Source organism: Rhea americana, unplaced genomic scaffold (genome assembly GCF_003343005.1).
Source record: "Rhea americana isolate MKP2758 unplaced genomic scaffold, rheAme1 scaffold_49, whole genome shotgun sequence".
Lineage (NCBI taxonomy): Eukaryota > Metazoa > Chordata > Aves > Rheiformes > Rheidae > Rhea > Rhea americana.
Window position 1 is genome coordinate 4,938,469 of NW_028186634.1, and position 20,074 is coordinate 4,958,542.

The 20,074-nt window shown below is 35.9% G+C and overlaps 1 protein-coding gene across 1 annotated transcript in view; it reads left to right on the forward strand.

Annotated features, from left to right (window-relative positions):
- CTR9 (CTR9 component of Paf1/RNA polymerase II complex) overlaps positions 1-7,968 on the forward strand; it is a 23,182-nt gene extending 15,214 nt beyond the window's left edge. The window contains exons 17-25 of the mRNA XM_085317237.1: positions 260-376; positions 558-703; positions 2,805-2,876; positions 3,957-4,092; positions 4,589-4,735; positions 5,167-5,324; positions 5,603-5,699; positions 6,061-6,173; positions 6,881-7,968. Coding sequence (XP_085173363.1) covers positions 260-376; positions 558-703; positions 2,805-2,876; positions 3,957-4,092; positions 4,589-4,735; positions 5,167-5,324; positions 5,603-5,699; positions 6,061-6,173; positions 6,881-7,289 — 1,395 coding nt within the window. The 3' untranslated portion in view covers positions 7,290-7,968. The remainder of the gene's footprint in view (positions 1-259; positions 377-557; positions 704-2,804; positions 2,877-3,956; positions 4,093-4,588; positions 4,736-5,166; positions 5,325-5,602; positions 5,700-6,060; positions 6,174-6,880) is intronic.
- The last annotated feature ends 12,106 nt before the right edge of the window (positions 7,969-20,074 follow it).

Below are 20,074 nucleotides of genomic sequence, written 5' to 3' on the forward strand. Positions count from 1 at the left end.
TGAAATGAGCTTGCCTAGTGTTCTTTGTTATGGTAAATGGCACTTGCAGAGTATCTTGCTTTTTATTTAAAGATCTAGAGAGCCTTCTGGAGCCAGTTCTCAGAAAAAATCAGGTACTTGGAATGGAATAGTTTTTTTTTTTTTTTTTTTTAAGCAGTAATACTTTCCAGGAATAGAAGAATTTACCTGAGTTAGCTATAAAATAATTAAAATAATAACTGATCATTGTCAACCTCTTAATTTGATTTCTCCATTTCAGTATGAAAACTGCCTCAGAAAGTTCTATAAGCATCAAAACACAGAAGTGCTGTTGTATTTGGCCCGGGCCCTCTTCAAATGTGGAAAATTACAGGAATGCAAACAAACTTTGTTGAAGGTATGAATATATAACATCATGTATTGCAAAATAAAATTACTTTAAGTTGATGCACATTTCTGTGTCTGTTTCTGTACAGTAGTCTGTAATTGCAGCAATGGTGCTTACTGTCTGTAGGTCACATCAGTATACTTGTATGGGACATTGTAGCGTATCTTTAAAATGTTCTTTTCATTAACAGGCCAGACATGTAGCGCCAAGTGATACAGTCCTCATGTTTAATGTGGCTTTAGTGCTGCAAAGACTAGCTACCTCTGTCCTGAAAGATGAAAAAAGTAATCTAAAGGAGGTTCTTAATGCTGTGAAAGAACTGGAGTTAGCTCACAGGTAAAATTGTCTTATTTCTAATCATTATATTCTTGGTGTTTTCTTATAGTAAAGTGTGCAGTGTTAAGTCCTAAATTCTGATTAGAAGAGTGATTGTCTCTTATGAAACATTGTGTTTAATTCTGTAATTCCTAATGGTATAACAAAGACTGGACCTCACAAAATATTCAGACCTTTCTCCAGAGCCAGTTTTATTTGGCCAAGTGGCCCATACATGTTTCCTGAAGGGTTCTGTATTGTTATGACCTTGGAAGGTCATAGTTGGAGAAAATGTTGTAAATACTCTCCTAATCTAAAATGTTCATTTTTTGTGAAGCTGTCTTTCAAAACAGTCTTAACTTGAATCTCAAATCTGCTTGTTTCATGTACAAGCCTGGTTGATGACTATTAATTCTTGAAAACTAACTGTGCATTCTAGTAGGCAAGCAAAGCCTAAGCACCCTCAAAACTTTTGAACTGAAACTGTTTCTTAAGCTTGTTCAAGATCTGTTAGTTCTCTTGAAAACAAGAAAATTATCTTTTATGGGAAGAAAACAGCAGTTTCATCTAGTCAAATTGTCACAGTCTTTGAGCAGAAGTTTTTCCTTATCCTAGTGCTTTCAAGTCTTAATCCTGCTCTTAAGTAACATTGATGTAGTTGATGCTTGCTTATGCGTTCTGAGCTGTGCTCTTATATCCAGGAGAGATGTTATCTTTCAAATATTTATAGTGCCGGGAATTATACGACCTGAGATCAGCTCTTCATTTTCTTTGGCACTGGTTGGTACTACATTGTAGTACTGACCAAAACACATCTTTGGTGCAAAGGTGTTTAAGTTATTTTTTTCAATGAAAAAAAAAAAGTCTTTCATACAATTGAGCACTTTACTGATCTAGTGCTGTGTGTAATGCAGATTATACATTCAACAACAAATTTTAACTTACAAGTTCAGTTAGAAGCTTGTCACTTACCTTGAGAAAATGGCATGAAAGTTTTGTATTTGGTACCCATTTACTGAGCGTTCAGATATCTGTCCTATTTAACTTTTGGAAAATAYTTTCTGTAAGCGAAAAGTTGAGGGAGGAGTTGTTTCCTTTAGGTGCTCAAGAATTTGAGTTCAGTGTAGCACAAAAACATTTCTATTAAAAATCTTTCTGTGTTGGAATGTGGGAAGAAACTGTGGCAACCTTCAAATAGTTGGGAGATCCTTTTCCTGTAAACAGATTGGAGAAACTAATTTTAAAACATAGATTGTCCTAGCTTATCTGCCTGCTTGGAGATATATTGTATCTGCAAGGGCCTGTAGAGTAGGTTAAGGCATTTGTTCTGGAAGAATTTAAAAAATAACTTCGTTTCTTTGCCTTCTTATGCTGATTTCAAGTATTTAAGCTGTGATAGATTCAGAATAAATCTAATGGGGTAGCAGTCTACTTACTGCAAGGAACCAGTGCATCAAGGAGTAGAATTCCTGTCTGTTGTCAGCAGAGGCTTTGAGGATTAGACTGTGCAAAGAGAAGAATCTGAATTTGGTAACCAGTCTTTTCTGGGTCCTTACTAAGTTTGTTAGGAGTATATAGAGAAAGTTTTCAGAAATTCCTTTGCTAGACCTCTATTTTTGAGCTCCAACTTCCAGTTATGAGGGTTACAGTATATGGAAGTGACTAATGTTTTTGTTAGTACTGCAGCACTTATGCAAAAACTTTTGTATTATAGATAATGCGCTGAAACCTACTAAATCAGACAACTTATTTAAACTAACTGTTAAATTACACAGCATTTCTGTATAATTTAACCAAACATCTGCCTAGCCAGTAGTTTGCTGGATGTACTATTGTTTCTTGCTTAATTCTAACTCTGTTAAACTGTTTACCACATGATGAAACTGACCTGTATAATTATTAAATTCTTTTATATTGAGATAAATTCTGAAGAGACTTCAGAGATTTCATCCTGATATTTCTGGGTTATTGTTCACTTCTAGAGTGAGGTTCCCTCTTCTGTTGAGTTTTGGAGGATTTTTTCTTTTAACTCAGATATAAATGCTTAATTTTGAGACAGAATTATAATAAATATGTGGATAATGCCAGTTCTGTTTGATTTTTATTTGTTGTTTTCCACCAGGTACTTCAGTTATCTAAGTAAAGTAGGTGATAAAATGAGATTTGATTTAGCGCTTGCTGCTACGGAAGCCAGGTAAATAAAATAATAATAATAATAATAAAAAAACCCTAATCATTCAGATTTCAAGTGGAATATTCTTATTTTATTCTTCCCCAATAAAACTCGAAGTATGGTGTCTGCCATCAGATAGAGTCAGCAAAACTTCAGCTGCTTAATAGCAAATCTGTTAAAGGGAGCGAGACAAAATTTATTTAAAGAGCTTTTCTAACTCCTGCTGGTTTGGCTTTAAATATAAAATCTAAGAACAGGTGTACTTTTACTGAGATTTGTGGTAGCTCATAGGGGACTAAAGGGGGTCAGTTATCTGAAGCTCAGAAAAATTGTTATACAGAATTTAGTCTACTTTAACTTTTGCTCAGGGCAGGTAACCTGTTTATACACCAGCCTGTTTAAATAAGTTGCCTTGTGAGCTTATCTTGTACCTAGATTTTTCGCTCAATGCATGCTATTTTATTTATAGCACGCTCTTAAATCTTAAGTTTTCCATAATCATATACAAGTAACACCTACTGGCAATAATGTACTATACATCTTAAATGATTATCTTTAAAATCACTTTGTATTGAGAAGAATCTTAGTATTAAAAGAAATGTCATTGTAACATCAACTCAGAAAGGATTATTGAAAGCGCCTTGTTTAATATTCCATGAGACTTGAGCGCTTTATGCAACCTTAGCACCTATGTAGATAGGTTTCTTTGGATGGAATAGCTGCCTTTCTGATCAGGTTTACTAGTAAGTTCTGATTAAATTGTCCTTATTAATCATATTTCTGAAGCTGTCCAGATGAGTTGAGATAAATCCTCTTACGTGTAAAAGTTTTTATGTATGTGAATTGGCTAAATGTAAAAAGAAAAGAATGTGTTCAGAAAAAGTACATCGCAATTTAAAGATAAATTAACTTACTAGAGGGTGCTTTAGTTTGCTCAAAAAAATCTGTAGTATTCTAATCTTCAAATATACTATTTCAGGTAGCCTGTTTTTGTCACTAGTGTGAACATGTAGTGTTGGGATACCTGCCTTTTATAAAACTGTTTTGCCTTGTAGTATGTTCATGCCGTCTTCCTTTACTTGAAAACATTGAATCTCGTAGGCAATGTTCTGACTTACTGAGCCAAGCCCAGTATCATGTGGCTCGGGCACGCAAACAGGATGAAGAAGAGAGAGAACTGCGTGCCAAGCAAGAGCAAGAAAAGGAGCTGCTTCGCCAAAAACTACTTAAAGAGCAGGTTTTACTCAGTTGCATTATACATTCATGTTTTTAAACGAAGTATGTGTGTGCCGCTATTGTTCTGTGATGGTACCTGACGTTACTGATAAAATACCTAGCAGTCGTATTTCTTGGATATAAGAAGTATTGGCAGAAAATATTCTATCTGATAGGTAGTATTCATTCTTTCTTCCATGTAGCCTTATTTCATTTTTATTTTATTTTTTATGAGATAAAATCTGTGCCACTGGAAGATTTGTCATTAGACTTCTGTACTAGCAGGCTAGAGGAAGAAGCACTTGGTGCAACTCAGAACAGTTCTTCAGATCTTTTACCTACTTCAGCATAGGCTAGTAGAGAACTTTTTTGCTGTGTGTGGGCATTTTGCTCTAACATAAACTTCCAAAAGTTGTTTTTCCATTTTTTTGACAATAAATAATTTACGTGCCTGAAATTACAATCCTAGAGACGCTATAAATACAGTAGTAATAATTAGTTTTTTTTCTCTGTTTCAGGAGGAGAAGCGCCTAAGAGAAAAAGAAGAACAGAAGAAACTTCTGGAACAAAGAGCTCAATATGTGGAGAAGACGAAGAATATTCTGATGTTCACTGGTGAAGTAGAAGGATCAAAGGAGAAAAAACGTGGTGGTGGTGGAGGAAGGGTAAAACAAATTACTGTTATCATAATTTTTCATTTCTTCCTTCTTGCTGTCTTCATTTTCCCATTTTGGATAGTATCGCTGGAAGTAACATAAGCTAGGAATTTCAAGCCCCTCAGCTTCACTTTGTGAAATCGCACAGATAAAATATTCAAATGTAAAAATTGGAAGCTAACCCTTAAAGATTCCAAACAAGGTGGCATTACCRCAATCTGTTTTACTCAGTTTTTCAAATAAGGAGTTTTTTTTTTATGTTCATTTTGTAATTGATGTTTTGATAACAGTCTAGAGATCATGGGAAAATTAACACGCAGTGGTCTGTATTTTCACATCTTATAAAATGTGTTGAGATAAATCTATTTCAACTTGTTTTCTTGTAGCTTTTACGGGAATGTGAATAATAGGCTATATTGTGGGACTTCAATTTATTACAGCGTTCCAAAAAAGGAGCAGGGGAATTCGATGAGTTTGTCAATGATGACAGCGATGAAGATCTACCCATGTCTCGAAAGAAAAAGAAGAGGAAGGGCAGTGGTAGTGAACAAGATGGGGAAGAAGAGGAAGGAGAGAGAAAGAAGAAGAAGAGGAGAAGGTAACTGATGCATTAGACTTTCCAGATAAATAGTACGACTTTTTCTTTTTTTTTTTTCCTAATGCAGTCTTTCATAAGAGCTTAAAAAATGAGCAGTTGATAAGCTCACATGAATAAATGCTATAATGTGCACGTATAAATAAAAATTAAATAGGTCCTATGCAAGAAGAGTATGAATAACACTTGATTAACTAGCTGTTTCTTGAGATAATGATAAATGTCAAAAGTTTTCTTGCAATGATATGCTTTACATGTTATAAAACATGACTCTGTTTAAGACCTCAGAAAGCGGATGAGGGGAGCGATGATGAAGAACATGAAAACGGTCCAAGACCAAAAAAACGACGTCCACCGAAAGCAGAGAAGAAAAAGGCTGTAAGTTAAACACTAAATGATGATTTTCTAAATGTGTATTTGGACTTCAGCATTATACTATTTGAGAGATATTCATTAACGTTGATATTTACGACAAAACGTCTTTTAGCAAACTACCTTTGGGCTTATTTTTGTCCTCCCCTCTCGCTGTAGCTGCTTTAAGGAGGAAAAGGATGTTTCTGAAGCCATCCACAAAAAGTAATAGTAAATGTTAAATTTTGATCAAATTACTTTAAAGCAACTGTTAAAAGCATGCCTAATTTTCTGCATCTGTCCCTACCTTTGGCCTCTCTACCTTAACCAGCCACATGAACAAGCAACCCTTTATGATATTTTTTTTCCCCCTCCCCTCCCTTCACAGCCCAAGCCAGAGCGTCTGCCTCCTTCAATGAAAGGAAAAATCAAATCAAAAGCCATAATTTCATCGAGTGATGATTCTTCTGATGAGGATAAACTCAAAATTGCTGATGAAGGGTATGAGCCTTTTTCTTTTTTTTTTTTTTTTTTTTTTTAACTTTGACATACTAAAGTGTCAGTGCACACATGCAAGAGAAACTACAGTGTTGTCTTCCGTGCATTTGAAATCCTGTTCATAATTAAGGAAGCATATGCAATCTTGGTGCCCAGTCTGAACAGAATGATCTTAAGTATATTAAGCAGCTTCATCATGCTGGTGCAATATTAAGAATTTACTTGATAAAAGTTTCTTCAATTTACATATGCTGTGACTTTCTCAACTTGCCGACCTGATAAATTCTTCTCAGGAATTTAAGTTATTAAGTTGTTATCTCACTAWTTAAGTTATTGTTAAAAAAAAATCAGCAGTTGCTGTAGTTTGAAATGCTGTACCATGGAAACAAAGCATGAGCTTCTTTAGTCTTGTCATAAAGAGTCACTTTTGTATCTTTCCAATATTGTTTGGACCGAAGCCTCTCCCTCTTATGTTTCAAAGATGTCATACTGTAATCATGCTCTTGATCCCATATTCAATCTTTTCTTTTACCTGATAGTCCATATGGTCTTGCCAAATCATTCTGATTACCATTATCATTTTAATAATGCTAGCATTACTGAAATCCTGGTGTCTCATTTTATCTTTAAGCAAGGTATATCATCTTTTAATATAGGATACTTTTTTTTTCTCTCTCTCCTTTTTTTCCCCTTTATTTCTCCGCCTACAGACATGCCAGGATTAGCAACAGTGATTCAGAAGATGGGGAACAGCAACACAGCAAACGCATTGTTTCTGACAGTGATTCTGATAACAGAAACAAATCCAGTAGTGAGCCAGGTAGCCCGAGAAGGTCCAGYGTCCACCCGTCCGATGAAGATTCTGACAGTGACAGGTCAGCCAGAAAAAGGAGGCGGTCAGATTCGGAACAGTCTGACAATGAGTCTGTGCAGTCAGGGAGAAGCCGTTCTGGTGGTTCAGAAAATGAATCTCGCCCAGCTTCTCGCAGTGCTGACTCGGACAGGGATTCTGAGAGAGGATCTGACAATGAGGGTTCTGGTAGGGGATCTGGCAATGAGTCTGAACCAGAAGGATCCAACAATGATGGGTCCGAAGGTGGCTCAGATGACAGTGATTAGATCTAAATCACAGACCATCTTTTTAAAGTGTTCATGTAAATATATTTCAGTTATAGGGAAAATCCAACTTTTATATTTGAAAACTGTGATTTAAAAAAATTAATGTTTTAGTAAACTGTTGTGAAACCTTCTTCCAGTGATTCTTTCTATCAGTAATTAATGGATATTTCTAAGTTGGCTTATGGTGTAGTCTTAAATTGAAACCGTTGTAGATRAAGAACAGAAACCCTATACTATAATCAGCATACCAAGGATAGAATGCATGTAAAAACTATGGAACATTATATCTTTGTTTAGATGGTGCCAGTATGGCTAAAATTTGTGTGTTCTGTGTTTATACATGCAAAAAAAAGCACAGGTAGATCTTCAAAATGTGTTACCAGATGGTACAAATATCTTTGAGTATTTATATTCTGAATAAAGATCAGTAGGGAGGGTTTTTTTTCTATTAAAGAATAGATTTACCATGATACACAACTCCTTATGTTTTCAAGACTTTGTTCTTTTTCCTCTGTTCTAGTGCTAAATCAGGTAAGAAGATGCAAATATTAAAGAAATTTTTAAAGTAACAAACAATACAGATGTAAATAAAATATTTAAATTGACAGGTAAAAAAAATGTAGAGAACTTGATATTACTTGATAAAGCTGCCAATGTCGCAATAAACTATTACCACTCATTTGCATTGAGTGATTTATTTTACTCCTTAAAAAATGTAAGCAGAAAACCTGAAAATGTTAAACTTGGCAAAGGGATGTGTTTTGAGTAAGTAATTTGAATTTGATTTTTAGTTTCATACATGTCCGTTGGAATTAAGTCCTTTCACATTATGCATTCATGAACAAAATCAGTTGCTTATTTGTTGCAGACAAATTTGCGATTTTATTGCAGACTCTAATGATTAAGTCCAATATAAGCTAAGCATTTGCTTGGAGATCATGGAGATGTGGCTAGTGTATTGCTACTGTTGTTTAATAGACTATATAGCCAAAATCATGCTCTTCTGTTTTTAAAAGGTCTAGATAGTACTCCTGATACTAACTGAAAAATGTTTCCCATGCTGCTATTTCTGGTTTGTTGCGAGCTTTAGCTGCTCTCATTGTGTATATTTTGTCATATGTTTATGGGCTGTTGGTAACCATAGCAGACAAGTAGAATGTAAAACAGTTGAGACATCTTTTTCCTGGCTCAGTTTGGTCTCAAGCACATGTATGCAATCTTACCTAAAACTTACATGCTTGGTAACATCAAGAGTAGGAGAATAGAGCAATCTGTATTAAAGCAAACCTGAATGTTCACTAGTCCTGTTGTTGATGACACAGGCATTTAGGTAGAAGACTTGCCACATGGTAAGACTGGAACTGAAGTAGCTTTGAAAGCACATGCTTGAGGAACATCTGTGGCCATTGTAGGAAATCATGCTTTTACCAAGAAAGTTTGTCATCAGCTGGGTGCTCATCTCCATTAGAATCCTAGAATCCAAAGGCAGCAGCGGATAGATTAGGTCTGTGCTCTTGATGCCAAACTACTACTTGACTTTTGAAGCTGTGAAGTGCAAGGAAGTGAATGGAACTAAAGAAAAATAACACTGGCAAGGTGAAACAAATGGAGCATTAGTAGCACTGGCAAACATATGAGAATTATCAGCTTTTGACAGCRGGAAAGAAAATGTATAGCACTTACAGAACTCAGCGTGTCCTTATATGGGATCTTAAAAACTTACCTCTGCCTCAAATACATCTTCACTTTCATAGCCTTTGCTACATGTTGCAGATTGTGTCTTCCTTATGAAAGCATGAGYGTGATTCTGAATGTCTTGGCATTCGTGGGTATACACTGTGTATAGCAAACAAAATATCTTTTTGTAGAAGGAGTTAGGTCTCTAGAAAAAATAGTCTTTGACTGAGAGAGTCTTCACAGCTGATTTCCAATTGGAGAGAAGTATGCTTACTCACTGAAGGAAAAGGAGTTTCTATGTTACAAATGTTATCTGAGGAAGAACAACATTTTTTCCACTGTCAGGAGTGGTTATGACTTGAAAATGTCCTTGAAATGTGTGATATGTAAGCTGTGAACCTAAACGACCCCTGTAATCAGCCAAAAGAAAAGGAGAGACAACTTTCATTTTTACTTTCATTTGGTTTGAGAGGGGTTAATGGGAGAACTGAGGTTATATCAAAAATCACATGCTCTCTGTAATTGGAGACAAAGCTGTGTTTTAGCTTAATTCATATTTTCTAGTGTTTGTTTTTTGAAAGTTGAGTGAGGAATAATCTTGCTGTCATCCCATTGTGGCTGCGTTCTTTCCCTTCTGAAACAGGCAATTAGTATGTAGCTATTACATTCCTTTATTTATAGTCATTTATTCCAGAATAAAATGCTTGGAATTAGAAGTGTAATACTGCATTGCTGTAGGAGAAAGGCAAGTGTTCTCTTCCTAGTTTCCATAGTGCTTCCACTAATGGGTTACATGACTGTACAAAAAGAGCGCTTTCTTTTGAGCTCTGTGCTGTAGCATTTTGCTCTCCTCATGTTTCAGTGTAGTTTCTGTACAATACAGTGAAAGAGGATCTGGGTACACTTCACATTTTGCAAGTGATTGATAGAATGTCTATCTTGATCCTAGAATTCTAGACTAGGCCCTTCACAGAACAAATAATTCAAGTGTAATTCAAGATGAAGTAAGTGGCTAAACTGTTGTACATTGTTAATCCTCCTGCTGAAGTTTTTCTGGAGCTGCTTTCCATTTCACTATTTGGTGGGAAGAGGTAACTGTCAATTCTAAATATCAAGCTCTTTACACACTGCTATGTGTAAATTGATTCATTCTCTTTCTAAATATGTATTTAACTCTGCAAGCAACAGCAGTCTATCAACATAGAAGAAAGATGCAGACATATATTGGAACATRCTGCCATGAAGTGCTTTGGACAATGAAAGACCTATGCTTGGAGCACTTCAATTAAAATTATACCAATTGTTTTCATAAGGGAGAGTCTCTTTCTGGGAATAAGTTGTTTTTGCATTAATTTTTTCACTGTTTAAAGCAAGGGAAGACTGATTCTTTAAGAGCTTAACTGGGAAGATTGAGGATTGAAAGGGGAGAGAGAGGGCAGGGAGATGGTAATTCTTCAAGAGGAAGTTCCCAGGTTCCCATTCTTTTCCAATCTGGTATAACAGTCTCATCCTATGATGTCAGTCTCACCACAGAAGCTACTGTATGGAGTCTGGAGTCTGTAGAGTGCTTTTTGAAGAAGAAAACATTTTGAAAATACAAGTTTATTTTACATACAATGTATTTGTTATATTCTTCTTAAACTGACATTGTTTAGTTTTCTGTAATAGAGTCGTGTTTACTATAGCCTTGTCTATTTTTTTACCCAGAGTTGCGTTTATGATGTTTGTTGCATCAAGGTCTTTTTCTCCCGCACAGATTTAAATTGCTAATTGCACTTTCTTTCGTGCAGGTTCTCTGCCCTTATAATTTAGTACTGTGGTGATCTACTTTGTAGATCGTAATACCTAACTTACAGTAAATGAATTTGGAAATCAAAAGTTGTGAAGAAAGATGGTTTGGATTGGTGACATTATCTGAGGGAATACCTAATATGGGAATATAGAGGGGAGAAATTCAAGGTAAGTATACTGAAAACCTGTAGTACTTCTGTCCATGAGTGCTAGTCCACATGGTCATCCCCTTGTGTGAGAAAACATAGCAGACTACAGGTAGGTGGACTACAGATTGTCAACCAGGAGACGTGAGGTTCATCTAGGCTGTGGAACAATCATTTGATGTTTTTACCCCTTTCACTATTTGTGAGACTTGAATAGACTTTAAGCTACTTTGGGCCAGGATAGCTTCTTAGTGAAGTTGTAATGTACCTAAAATAATGGAAGCCAGACTTATTTGGATCTCTAGCTATTACCTTAAAACTAAGTATTTGTTATTGCTGTCGTCATAATTATGGTTATTGTTTCTAATAATCGGTACAACATATTATTTTGCTAAACTTAATTATATTGGCTGTAATCCTTTTATTTTCTCTATAATCGGATGGAAAGAATGTGTAGTCTCGTGGCAAAAAAATTCACTTGATCAACAAAAATAGAAGCATACAGATTGAGTTGATGTTGCTCATACAAATTCTCAACCCCTTATGCATTTCACCATTAACTCACTATAGGAGACTACGTCTTCTGTAATTTGRCCTTTTCTGTCTGATCTACAAGGTCCTTGGAGCATGGATTATATCTTACTTCATTCTTGCTTAATTATAGTTTGTACCATCCCAAACATGTTACAACTGGTGTATATTTTTCTAGTTACTTTCTCCTCCTTCAAAGTAGATAGGCTAGTGAAAGCACTCTAGCTCTGTTCTTAATGATTTAATTTAAATAATTTAGAAAGATAAGAATATAAACATACAATTTTGTTATTACTAAGGTTGAAGTCCTGGCCAACAGGATGACTTGCAAACAAATAGATACAGAACAGAACAAATAGATACAGAACAGAAACAAATAGAGATAGAATTGTCAGTATTACAGAATTAAACCTTTACTGTTACTGCCCCATCTAATTATTGATCTCTAGGTGGATGTTTTGGGTCAGGATTAATTTAATTTTGTTCCTGTCCTAAATAAACCAGCTAGAAAGCAGTTTTGCTCTTTACAGAATACCTTCTGTAGGCAATTAATATCTTCTGGAAAGCTTCAGCATAGACTGTTACAGTCATTGAGGATACAATAATTCAATAATAATACAATAATTCAATGCTTTTATTTTGTTTGTGGAAATATCCAGGACTTTTTTTTTTTTTTAAGAGCCTAAGTTAGCAGCTTGTAAGTCATTGACAATAACTAACTTTAAGTGAATTATTGTGCTGTAGTTAGCTTTTCTAGTGCATAGAAAAAAAGGTACTTTTCTGGTCCTTAAAGTAGGTAACTAGGACATAGTAGTAAGGCTCTAGTTCCTCTAGTAGTGGCACCTATAGTGATTTGAATCACACACAGAGTTTGAGTCAAGGCCTGAGTAAACCCCCTTCCATGACAGACATGTGCTTATACAGAGTTGTAACAAATTTTACTTCAGTGTTACATGGTCGAGTGAATAAGATATATTTTGTTATTTATATTATTTATTTATTATATTTTATTATTTTATGTATGTATGTATTTTATTTATCTTCACACATCTAAAAATTAGTAGTCTAGGTGCTTTCTACAACCCACAGAGAGGGACAGGCATCTCCAGGAGATTTGTGCTATCCTACGATAATTACCTAGGTTACATGGAGTGAATCACTTYGAGGAACCTGTTTCAGACATTAACTTGGTGATTCATTTGAATTAGTTTTCAATTATGAACTTTAGTATTCTCTGCCTCCCTACTCCCTCGACAAATAACAAATGAGTAGGATCAAAAGTTTGAGAGCCTTGATCACACTCTCTCTAGAATGACTAGGAAGATTTCCAAGAATAGGCCTGCATACGGGTGGTATCCATCTTCCACTTCCTTTTTTATTTTGGATTTTATAAAACTTTTTTTCCAATTTGTTTTTTAGATCCAATATATTCAGCAAATGTCAACCACAAGCTTTTCTGAGAGCCTCAAATTTAAGAATTATTTGTGCATTTGTGAAAGTGACCAGCAAATGAGCGTTCTGAGAAATCAAGCTGCAACTCTAAAGTTTCGTGTAAGTTTGTTCTTGATAGTATAGTATAAAGTATAGTGTTGCAGTGAGTGGGGAATTCTTACTCTATCAGTATAGTTCATCACTGATGTCTTGGGCTGACATGTGTTAAGATTTAACTACAGCACATACAACATTATAAAATAGTCTGTGCTCAAAGATGATTTATTAAATCATTTGTGAGTTGAGCTACATCCTGTAATTCTAAGGGTTTTTCTTCAGCTCTTCATGATAATTCCAGTGGAATTTACATTGATAAGAACTTGGTAAGGATCTCTGATAGAATAGCAGACTTTAATAGGATTCATACCATTATTTTCCCCCATTGTGTTTTACAGTCCTTTATCGTATCTAAATAATTCATTGTCTTAAAAGTAAAATGAGGTGGCATTGTCAATATATCATCTATACTATCGATGGAAAGCTAGGGCATGTCACTGGAACTTTTCATTGCAGCCAGGAAATAAATTCTTGTGTACTGATCTAATGAATAATCACCATGTCTATGTCTTCTTAAAAGCAGGCATCTCTCTGATCAAGCTTTCAATAACTTTTAAGAAACTGGAAGTTAAAAATAAAGTGTAGTACATCTATCATAACACTCATTCTTTATGATGGCACATCCTCCAGAAAATTCTGGTTAGTATTCTACTTTAAAATCATATTCTTTGTAGGAAATAATTTGGGATGCAATTCTGTATTTTTCAAGTTGGCTTACTGCCATGCCTGTTTTAGGGTCAAAATGTCAGCTGTAGTCCTGAGTACAGCTCCTGTTTTTCTGTTACATCAATAGAGGGGAGGGAGGYTGACATTAATGCTTCTACTCTTAATTGGAATTTGATATATTAAGTCAATATTGCAAGTCTAAACAGTGTTGTCTGCTAGATGAAATAATGCAAGTTCCAGAGTATGCATGGTGTAACTTTTTTTTAAAAAAAAAACCAAAAAAACAAACCTAAGTACTTTCCCCTGTTGTGTACATCTGCCTTTGAACAAATGCAAGGATGACTTTCTGAGCAGGCTTGGTCCTTGCATTCTTTGCTGTGGAGGAGCAGCTGCAAMTTCATTCTCCAGACTTGCATTTCAGATTATTACTGAGTCATAAGGGCAATGCACACACAGGAATCTGCAGAAAGAAATTCCTTCAGAAAGTAAACTCTCCAGCCAAAGCTGTATTAGAATTCAGGGTTAACATTTCTTGCATGTTAGTGCAAATTATAAGTGATCAATTGCAGGCATTCTCAAATATCTGATCATACTGGTGTGGGTCCCCAAGATGACATGTTGTATAGTTGACTGAAATAAAAATGTTATCTGAAGGGCAAGGATAGGGGCAGAGATGTTACAGGTAAAGATCAGTAACACCTAAGAAACACTATTGTAAAGGATCATTATCCTCCCATCTATCTTTCCATATATGCTCATAATAGCTCAGTTGGGCAGATTTAGCTCAGTTGGTTAGAGCACACGGTGCTGCTAATGCCAAGGTCACGGGTTCAATCCCTGCATGGGGCTATGCTGAGGGTTGGACTAGTTGATCTCCAGAGGTCCCTTCCAACCTTACCATTCTATGAACATAAAAAATAATAATAAAAAAATAGATTTTGCAACACACACACCTCTCCAGAAGCCCAAACTTCAAACCATGGAACTACTTTTAGAGGGCTGACTTGACTCTCATTTTATACATACTTCAGGAAGGCAGACAGGCTTTTTTTAATTTTTCTGTGGCAGAAAATAACAAAGGTTTATGCACTGACCTATCGGCTCTAGGTGGAAAATATTGTACTACTTATAGACAAAATGCCTCCAAGACAAACTGCATGTAGGGTGTAGCTGTCCAGATTCTGTTGCTGTTATTTTCTGAATGTAAGTCAACATGTATAATATTTTTGCTGTGCCTCACTGCCAGCTCTAAAACTCAACCTCCACAATCTGCGTTGGAGCCTAAGTAAAATCAAGTAGTAGTGAGCTGGAGGAATTAAAAGCTAGATTCTCACTGTTCTTCAGCAGTGGTAGGAAAGAGTCAAAGTCACAAAAATGCTAGCTTCATAACCTAATCCTCAGATGAATCAGACTGAGAAAATGCATTAACCACTAATCCTACGTGGGGGAGTAACTATGGTTAGGGAAGTGCTACCACAAACCAGTACTCTCCTCTGGGCAGGTAGGTCTAAGCTGCTCAGCAAGAACATAAGTGGCCATGGAGTCAAAGGACTGAGAAGGGAGATGAATTTAGTAGCCAGCCAAATTGATTTTGTACTGCATTAGCTGGAAAGATAAGTAGTAACTTGGAATGCTTTAAAAAAAAGTTTCAGAGCTCTTACTATGGAGACAAAGACCTGTGAAACAACTGGTCTGCTCACTACCCTTTCACTGGAATTCCTCTCACAAGAATTGCCTATCAAGAATATAACACAGTGCCTATACCTTGTTAAAAATTTGTCAGCGTTGAAAACCCATGTTCTGTTCAACTCTGGTAACGGAAAATCTACTGTCTGCAAGTGTAAGCATATTTTACCTAGTAAATAAAATTAGCCCTAGCTAACTGTTGGCAGCAGCCTCCACATCTATGAACTCACCCTCTATTGAAATTTTAGTATTAAGATGTCTAGTTATAGTCTGCAACATTCACATCTAAAAAGTTAAGTCACTATGAAAATGCAAAACAAATGTTCATCTGTATTTCAGATTTCAACTCTATAGTGTTCTTGATTCTCTTCCCTTCATTTCYCAAGTTTCACTTTGACCTACAAAAAAAAGCAGTGAGTATCTATTTTAAGTCTGAACAAGTTCTATAAACTTCATCGTCCAAATACTTAAGTCTGAACAGTTAAAGATACCATTTCCCTTCACAAGTTTAGCACTTYAGTTTTAGTAATAGTTAAAAAGCTACTTCACACATCAAATACTTTAGCCCGTTCCCTGCTAACAAGGATTAAGACTTAATTTCAAAGTATTTTAATATAAAATCACTGTTAAATAGTTGTTTTCTTCATTCCAACCAATTTATTTATGCTAAGTGTAATGCTGTTGTCATGGCTACTTAGTCAACTGATTAAAATAGCATCTCTCTTGTCCCTGRGATCTGTTAAAGGAAGTGGATGTGCACTATAAAATTAATCCAGATGAACCTGTATCACTTCAACTGCTCCATAGCACAAGTCACACCATCCATCTCTTGCTTCCTAGTTGTAAGGAACTCCTACGTCATGGTAGGAACTCAATCTCTGAAGGCCTGATTTCATTATGTTCTTAGTCCTTTGAAAGTGAAGCTTGTTTTATAATATGAGATAATGCAAGCAATAAAGCATGGGGAATGATCATCTAGGGAGAGACTACTGCTTGTTTGTAATCTTGCAAGACAGCTTAAGTTTTTCCATACAGCTCATTTTGAAGCAACAGCAAGCTTGCTTTTGATGTTTTTGTTTTTCTGGAAACAAATACAGAAAAAACTGCAGAAATCTTTAACCCATATTGCTATATTTTCCTTTAAATTATTAGCTCTAGTAAAACCTAACATGTGCAACTATGGATTTGCCATACAATTATTGCTCTCCTGTTACATTCAACAGCCCAAGTACCAGCTGCACATAGATGTTTTTCATGATATATAGGGTAGAATGACTGTACCAAGTTCAAGTTCTGGCATGTGCCTATGAGCAGGCTTTGTTCACTGATATACARCAGCCTGTATCTGCCAGCAGAAGTAGAGACTGCTTAACCCTTCTAGTTTCTGGCCAATGCTGTTCAAGATAAAAAGGAACAATGATCAAAGTACAAGATAGAGGTGTTTATACACATAAATGTGAGGAGAAAAAAAACAGCTTTACACAAGCGCACTTAATACATGAAATACTTTGACATACTCCACCACCACCATCTCTGATTTTCTTCTTCCATGTTAGTTGGAGTTGCAATTGTATGAAGTTCTTATCAAKGCAAGTTGCAGGTGAGTTGCAGGTGAGTGCTCAAAGTGAGCCTTAGACACAATTTTAACCATGACACACACTTACACGATGACCCCTTTTTAACATCTCGACATAAGCTGGCACATCATGTGCCTATTCATCCAGCCCTCCCTCCCAAGGAGGAGGGCACAGAGCACACACTTACTCCACTCCATTTTTCTGCAAACCCAATCATTATTATAAGCTATAATTAACTTATTTCAGACATATCCTAACAACCTACAGAAACTATCTAGTCATTCTAATTTATGCACTGCTTTGTAGAAAAACTTCTGAATCCAAATAGCATCCAGGTGGAGGCTTCCATTTGCCAAAAGCAGGTTAGCTAGTCATTCTCTCCCATGAGAATTTTGTTCTAAGGATCTACCCCCTAGCACTTCCTCCTACAATCTGAGGGAAAAAAAAAAAAACATACCTATACAAAGCAGATAAAGATGTTTTGACTCTCAAACTTTGATCTGAACACTTTCATCAAACATCCAAGTTTAACGTAAGTAACTGCCAGGAACTGATTGCAGCTTGAAGGAGACAGCATCTAGTGAAATGAACACCAAGGTGTTTTTTAAACACTAACAGTTTAGCTATGATGCTCTTAATATTAAAATTGCATCATGCTACTCTGACATGCTGAAATGGACTTCCAAAGAATTATAGTAACAGTTCAACATTACAGAAGGTAAACCTCATGATTGTAACGTTTCAAACACTTTAATATTTTTCCTCTAATCCTCATGCGATTGTAGTGTTCCTAACRTTTAACAGAAAGTTTTTAAGTGCTTAAAAAAAAAAAATCTATTATCATTGATCAGATTCACACTGATTGAATTGGGACAGCTTCATTCTGTTTAAAATAGTTCTACTTACAGATAAAATACAATTTGTAGTTAAAAGCTACACAGAAGTTAGGATAAGGGTTGTTTGCTCTCTTCCCCATTGCTTGCGCTGACCTAGTAAAGTACTAAAAATTTAACAAGTAACAAAAGAATAAGTTAAGAAACTTTTTCTTCATTTGTGGCAGAATAATTTCAAAGTATACACCTCAGGATTTTGTTGTTGTTCTCAAAAGAGCCATTATATCAGTTTCAAGAGACCAGATCTGTTCATACCAACTGTATATGAACTTTACAAGTTAACTCTCATGATAAAGAGCAGCTTCACAATTTAGTAGTATTTTTCACTGCTTTTTCCCCTACTTCACGTTTTTCAACACACTTAAGTATTTTGACATGCATAGCCCCTTGTTTAAAGAATTTTATTCTTCCTAACAGAATATTTTACCTGCTCTAAACTCAAGAGTTACAAACAAGCCAAGAAAAGAAGCAAAGCCTTCACGCACACAGTTGGCTATAGTATATGTATGGTGTGTACATATAAATGTATAAGCTTCTAGTAACTACAGTTAAGACTGGGCAAGAATACAAGCTTCTCACACTACTCAAGACTTTTCTGCAGACAGTAGCTAGGCATACAGAAACCAGGTTACCAGCTTAGCTTCCTCCAAACCTCAGGCAGAGTCAGTGACAGGTTCTCATTCCGTTCTCCAAGTCTTGGTTACCTTATTGTTCCACTTATGGCCTCTTGCTCTTTTCCTCTACTGCACTTAGCTGGAGTTTATCAGTTGGTACCACACTTCCACAAACTGGGGTTCTTCCCTATGATTAGCTCTGCAGCACTTAGGAGTAAGGGACACTGTGCATCCAGCAACCTACACCTGAAGTAGGTTTAACATAGCATTTTAATAGTATGTACCACCAAACAGCTCCAAACTTATTTAGTGAAATGCAACCTTATTATAGAAAAAAAAAATAACAACAAGTCTTACAACAGTAAATCTTACTCCTCCCTCCACACACAAATCAGGAGCACTAGACTAAGTATGGGTAGGGGGTCAGAGGGAGAGAAGAACTGAAGGTATACACTTTGTCCCAATACATGTTACTTGTCTGCTGAGCAAGTACAGCAGTTTTATCTCCTGAGGAGTATCTTAACTTGAGAATGTAATTTGAAAATGGAGATGAATGCAAGGAGGAACATATGTCAACTGTACTCCTCTGAGAAGAGGGACAGTACAGTTTGTTTTCAGTTTGTGAATGCTGAGACTAGGGAGAATGATGTTCCACTGGAGTTTTGGAGTTTGAAGCTCAGACTGCCGAGCTTCACTCCTGGCAAAAACTGCTGGCCCATCAGCAGCATTACCTCATGGCATCCAAGAATTTAGTCCTTTCATTTCCTTTCCCTCTTAAAAAAAAGCTGGAATGAAAAGGAGGAAAAAAAATTCTTCTACTGTCCTATTTACTGCTAGATAGGCCACTTAAAGTAGGGCATAACAAATTTGTAATTTTTCTTGTGCAAGAAAATGTAGTAATTCAAGTAGAAGACATCTGTTGTAGAAGTTATTTGTATAGCCCAGCAAATGAAAGTACTGGGTTGCTGTAAACCACAGTACAGATKATTCAGAACATCAGATATCAAAGCAAATTCACCTTAGAGAAGACTGTATTCCTAAATTTCTAATTCTAACTGCAGTTTGGGAAACCTCCTTTCACAGTAAGTTACCAATGGAAGAGACTAGACCCATCTCCTCCTTGCACTTCAGCCACAGCACTTTAAGGCACATAAATGCAAACTACCCCTCCCTCAAAGGAAGCCCTTCCATGATTTCAGGTAGTTTCTCTTACTCTACCTAGTTCAGAGAATTTCCAGTTCTGGCAAGAAAGTTTCAGTAACAGAACAATTCTACTGTTATAAATATACCATACCTCGTAACAGGTGAAGCATGAACAACAAGGGGGGCAGGGCAACAAAAAAGCATTTCATTAGGGACAAGGTTCTAGGAAGTAAGATATTTTGAATATTTAATAATGACATTCCAAGGCTACACAACACAACTCCAAYGTACTGTTTAACTTTTGCCAAATTGATTACCTGAGAAACAGGCAGCTAATGGTCAGTACCAGTCAAAAAGCATGCATATGACCTGGGAAAAGTTCAAAGCCTTAGAAAGTTACAAAGCAATTGCACAGAGATTTTAAAAAAGTTACACCAGAACATGCAATCTCCTTATTTCTCTATTAAAATTGATCTAGAAATTTTTCCTGTCAGACAAAGTCTGCAGTACCTA